This window comes from Crotalus tigris, unplaced genomic scaffold (assembly GCF_016545835.1).
Source record: "Crotalus tigris isolate CLP2741 ecotype Arizona unplaced genomic scaffold, ASM1654583v1 scf7180000017987.690289119674:8195010, whole genome shotgun sequence".
Taxonomy (NCBI): Eukaryota; Metazoa; Chordata; class Lepidosauria; order Squamata; family Viperidae; genus Crotalus; species Crotalus tigris.
The window spans coordinates 7367671-7378629 of record NW_024096758.1 but is presented as its reverse complement, the minus strand read 5'-3'; the positions used below and the strand labels follow the sequence as shown (position 1 = coordinate 7378629).

The 10959-nt window shown below is 39.2% G+C and overlaps 1 protein-coding gene across 3 annotated transcripts in view; it reads right to left on the bottom strand.

Moving 5' to 3' along the window:
* Window positions 1-510: 510 nt before the first annotated feature.
* Window positions 511-10959, bottom strand: part of MTMR4 (myotubularin related protein 4) — a 64938-nt gene continuing 54489 nt past the window's right edge. For all 3 annotated transcript variants that reach the window (XM_039346273.1, XM_039346274.1, XM_039346275.1), the window contains 8 exons: window positions 10198-10393; window positions 8360-8545; window positions 7434-7604; window positions 6886-7040; window positions 5033-6233; window positions 4416-4526; window positions 3846-3934; window positions 511-2575 (listed from right to left, as the gene is read on the bottom strand). In XM_039346273.1, the coding sequence (XP_039202207.1) occupies window positions 2398-2575; window positions 3846-3934; window positions 4416-4526; window positions 5033-6233; window positions 6886-7040; window positions 7434-7604; window positions 8360-8545; window positions 10198-10393 (2287 nt within the window). In that variant the 3' untranslated portion in view covers window positions 511-2397. The remainder of the gene's footprint in view (window positions 2576-3845; window positions 3935-4415; window positions 4527-5032; window positions 6234-6885; window positions 7041-7433; window positions 7605-8359; window positions 8546-10197; window positions 10394-10959) is intronic.

The window sequence follows — 10959 nt, the reverse complement described above, 5'->3', positions numbered from 1 at the left end:
AAAGTATGTTCTCTCTCTGTTCTGCTCTCAAATCCATACACCCTTCTTCCTCTTTTTTTTATCGAGAACATTGAGGTATACCTTCACCACCTTGCCTGACAAGCTAATTTCTGTTGCTTAAAAGCCACTGTAGATAAAATAAACTATCTGGAATTACAAAATGATTCAATCATGGATTTCATTGTGAATGTTTAGTGATTCTATGTAAACTGTGAGTTTCACTGAAAAGTGTTACTAAACATTTTTAAAAATACTCCTCAGTTATTAAATATTGGAGTAAATATTTACTAACAAGGGAACTGTTTTCGTTGTTATTTGTAAAGTCAGAGGTGATATGCTATGAAATGAAAAACCTAGAAACAGACCTCTGATTATCTTAAAATCTCATTTTTGGGTGTTTAGAAAAAGCAGAGTAATTCTGCATAATATACAGTATACTGGTGGAAGCTAGTACCCAATGGAGAAGAAAAACATTCAGTGAAAATTGAATAATATGGTCCAACAAAGCAGCACTAATATAGAGATTTTATTCAACTGTATTGAATTCTTACAGCACATTGTTTGTCACAAAGCTATTGATCCAATTTTGGAGTTCTTTTGCCTGAAGACAGTGACACAAAATTCATGAGAGCTGAAAGCAGGATTGATTAATCATGGCTAACTTGAAGGGTCTTTTTCTCTCTTTGTTTTCAAATTTTTGTTTTACATCTGTGCAAATGAGCTGAAAAAGGAACCAAACCTGAACTTTCCTACTAATTACATCACTCTGTACAAAGTTCAGTGTATGACAAAATCAGATTCCATCTTTTATCCCTATGAGGTCATGCTGCAATTCAAACAGATCCAGTGTAAAAGATGATGCTGGCTCTAGGGCTTTTGACCCAAAGCAGGTTGAAAAATGGAAGATAAGAAGTGGTAGCTTGAACCACTAATTCTCCAAAAGGCTTTAAAAACTAATCAAGAATGGGTAGCTGGTAAGAATTCAACCCAAGCGTGAAGTCAGTATCTTCCAATTCTTGAGGAAATAGATATTCATACACCCATCCTTTGTAACTGCCCAAGGACTGTTGAACTGGCTTGAGCCGTCCACCTCAAAATCTTGTTCGTTCTATAGTCCTACATAGATGTACATTTCAAAATAAAATGATTATGAACACTGCTCATAAAGATCGATGGAAATGGTGGTAACATTACACTTGCCTTTCTAAAACATTTTAGTTCTTGTTTAGATTATGTGAGAGTAGCAGGGTAAAATAATTGCTATACTGCTGCCACAGTGAATATCCATAAATCAGAAGAGTCATTTTGAAGGGAAATTTATTGATGTCATAATGAACAGAAAAGCATTCTTGCAGTGATGATGATCACCTTTACAGTGTCCCTCACACCTTGAGTGTAAGAGGGAAAATCCCTGTTTGTCAATATTCCCTGTTTTCCATCTATAAAATTGGCACCTTCCCCCAGCCGTTTATACTCCAGATAAATTTTAAGTGCAGAGAAGTAACATTAGCAGCATTTTGGACTGAAACCCTCAAGCACACAAAACAGCACATTCCAGGAGGTAAAGAAAACCCACATAATAGTCTGCCTTGAAGCATCAGGTTTTCAGAATAAAGAGCAACCAGAAATATGGAGATACAAATGCAGCATAAGGAAGAGGGAATACACACTGTGATGTGATTCAAGAGGAGATTTAAGCTGTTGCTCCTGTAAAGACGCTGGTTAAGAACCAGCTGTTCAATACCCACAGTGGGCAGGAAGTGCACCAAGCCAAAATTAATTCTGCTTTCCATACACAACAGCCCAGCTGCTGGGATAAAGTCTATTCCCTCAAGGAACACAAGGAAAGTGCAGAGATACACTCTGCCTTATAAGGGATCCCTTCCTAGTACAGTACTAGTGCTGGCCTTGGGCTGGATATCCAAGAAGGTTGGCAAGCTGAGTATGACTGAAAGATGACTAACACAGCCAAAGAGCGCTCCCGGAGCTATCCCACTCTGGGGCTGCATTCTTCTTTCTTACTCAATTTAACCTGACTGCTTTCTGACATGGGAAGAAGGAGGTTCTGATTAGGTTCATGCCTCTCTATTGCTTTTGGAAGGCAATTATTTGCACTATATCATTTGCCATCCCTCTGAAGAAAGACACTGTGGTCTCTAACTTGGCCTTATGTCTTGAAACCACAAACAGTACCATAATGTAGGCCATGTCACATTCTTTAATCCAAATTCCTCATCTTCAATACATGGGGCACCAAGTGGGGAAAATTACCAACAGTGCATACAAGGCTTGGTGATCAAGTGCTGCACTACCGATCTCTTCAGCTGCAGCAGAGGCAGCCTTCTTCCAGTCTGCAAGGGAAAAGGCCAGGCTTCCACACATTTCCTCTGATGGTATTCAGCTAGAAGCTGTGGCAATAGGCTTCTTCAGATGCTGGCTCATAAGTTCCCTGGCGCGGGATACTTGGATGTGATCGTAACAGGAATTGCAGACAAGGACTGGATCATAAAGCTGCTGATCAGGAATGGGCAGCTTTAGATGGCAGCAGCCGGCACAAAACACATTCCCACAATTCCTGGATAAGAAATAACACATAAAAGCAACTATGATACTGGAGCCAGAGTAGGATGATATATGGAGCATCTTGTTTTCACTTAACTGAGGAATAGAGCTGACAATGCAGTCTCGGATCTTAGATATCCTGCTGTGCTGCATGTTTTTGCAAAATTTTCCTGAAGCCTAAAGAAAAATACTACATAAAGAGGTAAACACTGAGAGTTTAGCGCATATTAACCCAGTTCTTTACATGTACAAGAACACACACACTCTATCTTTCTCTCAATTTCTCTCTCCCTCCCCCTCCCCGTGTCTTATAGATAGGAATAAAATGATAGTAATTTAGAGACAGCCTGGGCAGGGCCCATAGTTTAATGCCAATTAGTCTTAATTCAGAATAACTGAATTTTGAGGCAACACAAAATAGTACAGCACAGATTAAGAAGAGTTGTTATAAGCAGTGATAGGAACTTTCAGCTACTATTTTGCCTAATGTATGAAGGGACATATGCAGAACTTCCAAGGTCCCAGGCAAACCTCATAGATGGGGTCCCCAAAAGAACTCAGGCACTGAGCTTCTCAGGCTCAGAAGGAAGACAATGGGTGTGGTTTCACTGTGAGACCTAGTTCTTCCTTGCCCTGCTTCCAGATAATCCAGTTTATTAGAGAAAGTGGGCAGTGGCAGCAGACTGACGTTATAGCGGTGTCAGGAGCAACAGCAGAGGAAAATGTTATGGCTCCTACTGGGCCTTAAGAGTCCATATTTGCTGAAAGCATTCACAATACAAATTTCTGTTCCATAAAACTTCAGTCTATTTACATAATAAGGTCTACCAGCAGCAAGGAGAGACTGAAGCCAATCTCTCAGGATTAAGATTTTTTAAAAAGTTTTTTATTCTCTTTTTCTAGAGAATACTTTTCCCAATTGCTTAAAAATCACAAAGCCACTTTTTTTCTGCAAAAGTATTACATGCTGCCACTTTATATTAATATACTATTTCCAAATATAAAGGATATTAAAAATCTTAATGATTTTCTAATACTTATACCTCAAGTGTGCAATCAAGTGATTGGAAATTGGTAATTGATAATTATCATAATTGTTTTGTCAAACTTTGGCTAAAGATAAATATAATGAACTACTACTTCCCAAGAAGATACTACTCTACTATATTCCATTTATCCTCTATTTCCTTTCCATTGCTCTCATATTTTCTGTACACGTACTTAATAAAATGAAAAAAAAAAATGAAATGGGAAAATGAGATTTGTCATAGTAATTACATTACCTGCAATGGTGTCTGCGTTTAGCCAGCCAGAATTCACAGTCACAGTTAAAGCAGTGTGATGCCATGTGGTCTGGAACCCAACGTGTGACCTATTTAAAAACATAAAGTATCATGGATGATTTGGTTTGTTTCTTACAAACAGCATATCTGTAAGGGAAGAAGCTACATAGCACACACATTTTAACATGTTTCAACATAATTTAAGCTTTACTTTCAAAGCAACTGTCTGAAGAATAATTCAAAAGGAATTATTAAGAGGAGTGAAATGTAAAATATTGGTTATTTCGTTAGAAACACTAACGTTTATTAAAAACTTAAAAGAATGTCAGAGGAAAAAGGAAGATTCTTGAAAGTAGACAACCAAAGAGTAATTATCTGTTTGAGAATTTTTTTTTTTTTACTAAGGGGAACCAGATACAAAATATATGTTTATACCTCAGTAGAAGAGAGCAGAATAGGGAAATACAGGGGGGAAAGCAGCAATGGGCATGTTTTCATCTTACATCATACAAAGTTAAAAGACATAAACTTATTTCAGTGCAAACTAGAAAATAAGGAAATGTAACATGCCTCAGTTTCTCTTTTATCAACAGGCTCCCAGCTTGCTTCAGATAGACAGTCTTCACTGTGATCAGAGTAAAAATCCTCATTTTCACTGCCATCTGACTCCTTGAGGCAAGTCTGCAAGGAAGACCACAAAAGCCATCAGATTATCTATATCACCCATATGATCACTTCCTTTAGTTTCAGCCTTCCTCCTAATGAACTGAAAATAACCACAAGATCATTGATAATAGCTCTTATCACATCAGGCATCATTCCAACTAACTCAATATCATCTACTGTGATTTCAGGTTCTACCGTAATTGATATCTGATCTTTTAACAGATGTGCAAAGATCAGGAGCTTCTCTGTATAGAGTGCTATTTGATAATGTCCATTTTATTATTATACCCAACACAGCAGAAGTGTGGGAGATAGCATGGAATAATAGAATGGAATGTGTGTGGGGGTATCTATGTCCAGAGGGAGAACATGTGTCTTCGTTAGTATGTTCACATTTGTATGTACAGAGTGCCTACAAACATGTTGATGCTAGCATAATCTGTTCATTTTACCTATCTATACATGCCTTCTTGGGTAAAAGCTAAGGAAACCATTGAAAAAGCTTCACCAGGGTCACTTACAAAGTCATCTTCATAGTCCATCTGTGGTTCAGCTGGAGTTGGATAGCAATGACGGATGTCTAATCTATGCTGAAGTTCCCGCACTTGCCTACGCAACTGCTCAACCTCCTGTTTATAGGTAGCTTCGATCTGCCGCAACCTATGCTGGATTACATCTGTGGGAAAGGGAAGTCCATCATCATCTAGATAGAAAGGAGGCACTGGAGAAGGGCTGTTTGGTGGCATGTGTTTGGAGCCAAGTGGCTGCTTCAAATGGCAAGGGAGCCACAACTTGCTAGACTTCCCCACAAGGCCTGTGCAGTGTGCGCCAGAATGCATGGAGCAGCCAGGAGGCTTCACACTTTCTTTCAAAGGCCACTGGCCACTGAGGCACAGTCCAGAGGTCCAGAAGTGCCTGCTGTTCAGTCTCTTGTTACAACAGCCATAGGACAGGAGTCGCCGGGGACCCATATCACCCCCAGGAAGTGATGTCCCCATCCCTTGAAAACTGTCCCAGTTTGCTGCTAGAAGAGAGAATTCGCTCATCTGGCTTTGAGAAATTCCTTTTCGCCACAATTCTGTCTGAATTTTCCCTGTATGGTTGCCCTCCTCTCCATGCTTGACATTGCCGATTTTTCCATCCAGTTCTTCTTTTTGACGACCTGGAGCACTGTGTCTTGGAACAGTCAGAGCTGGCTGACCTGAACTGGGGTGACCTGCTGAAGTCTGGCTGGAGGAGGATTCTGGATGAGAAGTTTGCACAAGATCCCAAGTGCCATTGGATATCAGGCCAATGTCTTTGACATGGTTGCAGGATAACTTTTCAAACACTTGTGTTTTTCCAGAATTTGGAGCTGGGACTGTGTCTTCTGTTGCTTCTGGACCTGCTCTGCTTACTACTTCTATCTCAGAAGGCACAGCAGTTAACTGCTGAGACACTTCATGTTTCTGTGGTCGACTGATTCTGTGCCTGTCAGAGGCGCCACTGCCAGCACCATGCAGGGGATGGAATTCCTGCTGCTGTTGAGGTACTTGAAGCAACTCATCCTCTCGGGTTTCTTTGTTTGTCCCTGTCTCCTCAGCATTGGGATGTCTGGATTCCAAACCAACCCTGACATCTTGACAATGGTTATTCAGATTTGGATCACTTGATGTGCGGGTCAGTAGGCTGCTAGGATCACATGCTGAGAGAAGATCATCCATGGATCTTGTCTTTGGTAATCTGAAACCACAAAAGTCAATTCAGGCGACAGGGATAATGCATGTATTGCCTGCAGGTACATTTACAAGAAGTTGCACACATGCGCGTATGTTTTTTCTCTCCCCCCATCCCTACATGCAACCATGCGCGCACGTGCATACACACACACACACACACACACACACACACACACACACACACACACACGAGTCTTTTTATAATTCAAAGGTTTTCAATTATTTTTTAGCATTGCAGTAAGTAGTTAGAAGCAAGGAAGGAAAAGCTCCTTTTGTCAGGGCAGCAAAGGCAAAACAGTTTCTTACGGTATTTTGCCTGGATATAAATAGTTAGGACAGATCCTTGATTTTTTTCCTAAATCATTTTAAAGATTCATAAATAATCACCAAGTAAATGGAAAGCATTATTTCCTAATCTATAAAATTAAAAAGGTCACATCAAACTTAAAGCGGTGAAAAATTTCAGAGAATACACATAAGTAAAAGGATTAACACAATCCTAAATCCAACCCCGTAAAAACTTCTATATAAACTGCACTGTAATTGATCAGGGTAAGATCCTTATAAATAAATAGAGGCCATTACAGAAGTATCCAGAGTAGCCTTAGAAATCCTGAATAGCACAATTCATAGAACCATAATTATTTTTCTCTTACCTGTCAAGTGACCGACTGCTGAACTCTTGAGTCTGAGATCCAGAAGGCAAGTAAAGATCCATGCCTTCTTCTCCTAAAGGGCATGGAGATGAAGTTGGAAGATATACAGCTGTCCAGAGATGCAATGCACGTACGTGGCACACTGGATGCAGCACCTTGACATCAAAGATGGAGGAAAGCAGATTTAGGAAGAGAGGAGAAACCCAGCAAAAGCCAGGAGTCTGGTAGCTCCTGAAGGTGCCTCTCTAACTAATAACTGATATGAGCTATGATTACAGTTGTCCTATTTAACTGAAAGATACAGAGGAACCATTGGACTTTCTTTCTCTTTCCATTTTCAAAGAAGCAGTGGGGAAAAACAAAGACTTCACAAAGCCCTGCATGCCAGAAGCAGGCAGAACTCAAAGTGAAGTGGTGCTCACAGCAAGATTGTTACAAATCTTTTAATCTCGCATGAGGGAGAAGCAAGCTGTATTTGGGCTTCTGTCCCCCGCTGCATACGTTTTTTTCTCTTCTGCCAAACTGGCACAACTGGGAATTTTACTTACTTGCTCATTAGCAGGCATGTAGAGCAGATTGTGGAAATTTTTATTACCAGCTCTCAAAAGGGACCAAACTGAGCAGGTGCGTTTGGCAATGTTGTGCAGCTCACGTTCACAGGGGCTGTTTCCAAGGAAGGTCCCATAAAGGCAGGAATACGTGTGTTGGACTAACTTTACCTGCAGGTAAAAGAGAAATTTAGGGATCTGAGAGAATTTTCACAAGAGTCCATGTTGGAGGCAGCTTACTGATATAGTGCTGCCTTAAGAATAATGTTGTGCACTATGTCAAGCTTTGGAATGGGTAAGCAGAAATAAAAAAAAAAAAATATAAAATAATTACAATTTGGATTTGGTTAAATATTCCCAAAGCCAAGGCTCACACATTTTAGATCTTAGCTTGGTTAGACACTGAAAGCCCCTGGCTTTTTTTTAAAAAAATCATAATATACTAATTTTTCTGGGTTTTTTTTTACACTTCACATACTGGGATTACATGGACTATATGCACTAACTTAACAGGTGGAAACCAGGCTAGTGCTCCCATTATCCATAAGTGCAGATACAACATATTGTCTGCCTTGCTCTGTATGAAATGTACACATTTTGATAAACAACTCTTTCTCTTTATTAGAGAAATAAAGCACACCATTTTAGCACACAGATTATAGGACAGTATTTTAATAGCACTTTCAGAAAAATCAATTTTATATAATAATTCAGTGAAAGAGAATTGAGTATTTTTCCTCATAGGCTACACATTTTATCTATACAACAGAGATCTATCACAGTAATTCAACTAGAGTGGACAACCAAAAGGAAAAATAACACCATAAGAACCATAGCCACTTTTGCTTTAGAAACATCAAACTGTCATTAAACACTGATCTATCTTGGTATTGAAATGTATATCCTCTGCTAACACTTGGCCTTACCAAGAAAGCTTCATTAAATTCAAAGAGACAGGGAAACTGCTTGAGCAGCTGGTGAACCGAATCCAGCCACTGTAAAAATACTGGGCACTGTTCATTCTGATCTTCTGCTTTTTCCTGGTGTCCACATCGATCACCAAACTTATGGCCAAAATCCAGCCAATCTGATTCAACCAGCACCTGGAAACCCTGGCAATAAAAGAAGATAATTTACTAAGGATTTTCTGAGTAGGCTGCAATAAAAAAAGGTAATTCCATAGCTGCTAACATAATTCATCTATTCTCAAATCATTTTTGGATGTATCATAGCATCTTTAGTTCTTCTTCCTTGTTTCCCTGCCCTTGCTTTCATGATATTGTCATTTATAGTGTTTTATTCCTCCAGTTCATCAACTAGGTTTCAGTGGGGAAGCTTCTACCCAGCTTCAGCTAGGTCACAGCTGCCACCCTTTTTGGAACAGGATATTTTATTAATAGTAACCTCAATATCTTGCACTCAACTCCTTGAATTTAAACTAGTACAGTGACAGTACTAGTTCAATGATAGTGGAGTACAGTCTATTTGATACTCCCTTTGAAAATCCAACAAAAACTACAGCTACTTGTGGCTGCTTAGTTGCTGGTAAGTAAAAACCAATGCAGTAATGTGAAATCTGTTTTGTGGGTACTATATTACCAGTAGGGTTTGAGTACAGTTCAAATGCTGGTGTTAATTTATAAATTTTATAATAGGCGTGGCTATCTGTAATCTTGGAGACTGTTTTGTCTGTACTGAATCATAGGGGTTGCTTCAGACCTCCTCCCACAAAGAGCAGAGACGAATAGGAGATAACTCTCCTGCCATTATTGAACAGCTCGCCCTTGGAACACAGACATATTTTGGAAGCCATAATAACACCTAAATGACACTGGGTGCATCATGGTATGAATTATGATGTAGGTCTATTCTTTTATCACGATGCATGCAATACCTAGTATTTGCCTCCTCCCTGGCTACTTTTCCCAAGTCTTGGAGGCCTGGATGATTTCTAGACTATCCATTTTCAAGAACGGACATTTTCCTTTATCTTTCTTTTGTCAATTTAATGATGATGATGATCATCATCATCATCCAGTTGGAAGGGACCTTGGAGGTCTTCTAGTCCAACCCGCTGCTCAGGCAGGAAACCCTATACCATTTCAGATAAACGGTTGTCCAGTCTCTTCTTAAAAACTTCCAGTATTGGAGCATTCACCGCTTCTGGAGGCAGGTTGTTCTACTGATTAATTGTTCTCTAACTATCAAGAAGTTTCTCCTTAGTTCTAGGTTGCTTCTCTCATTGATTAGTTTCCATCAGTTGCTTTTTGTCCTGCCTTCAGGTGCTTTGGAGGATAGCTTGATCCCCTTTTCTTTGTGGCAACCCCTGAGATATTGGAACACTGCTATCATGTCAAGCCCTTTGTACTTATAGAGGGATCTTTTTTTGTCAAGAACTAGAATTTCTTACCAGACAACTGTCAGGGGTTGCATGCTGATGATAGGTGAGTTACATACCACCGTAAGAGCTCAAGCCAAAATGTGGCAAGGCTTCTTTTTTCAATTCACTTTTCTTACTCCCACTAAGTAAACTAAAAGATCTATTAAATACAGCATTTTCAGGATTGAATCCTGAAATAGAAACACAGGCTTATCCCAAGCCAAAGAAAAAATAAGAAAAAAGTCTATTGTCTCTAATTGCAGATCATTCAGACAAAAAGATGCTTTGCTTTAGGCAATTCTGTACTGCATCTCCCATATAAGTTAAAATTCTCCTAAAAGGTATTTCTTCTTCTGAGCTGCTAACACAACTGAAGCATAATACCTCCATAGTCCTATAATAGGGATCCAGAAGAATCTTTGCCAAGGCAACAATCTGAGGGGTCCTGTCCCAACCATCAGAGCAGTGAACCAACACAGGGCGTCCTTCTCGGTCAACAGCATTTGAGACTAGCACAGCTGCCTTCAACATGATGGAGAGATGCTGTAGCCACTTGGTGCTCTCTAGTGCTGACAGCCAGCTGAAATGGATCAATGAAAGAAAGTGCATAAAGATTGTAGCCAATATAAATATTTTTTAAAGTGCTGGAAACAAGAAATCTAAATCCAGCTTGTGCCAGATAGAAAGTTTTCACTGAGAAAAAGGATGTTGAAAATGTTTCAAAGTCAAAATCAAAATCTTGTTTCAGCTCAAATGGATTAGTTTACCGATTCTGGAATGTTCCAAGTTTAAAATAGCTTTACTTCAACTTCAAAACACTTTCTAAACAACTGAAACAATATTTAAAACAAATTGCTAACTGTACATTGATAGTGTGCACATAAAAATATTTTTGTCTGTTTTGAACTTACTGTTAATCAATTTAACTTAATGACAGTGCTGTGAAGGACAAAAGGAAAAAAAAATCCTTTGTAGCCAAACTTCCCATATTACTTGCAGTTATACAAATCTCTTTGAAAACTTTTCTCTATCAGAATGATTATGTATTCCCACATGTAAATCTAATGAATCCAAGGGAACTGTACAGCAACAAAGAGATAATTCTGCACAGGATAAATCTTCAGAGTATTCCTCTTTCTTTTCTTT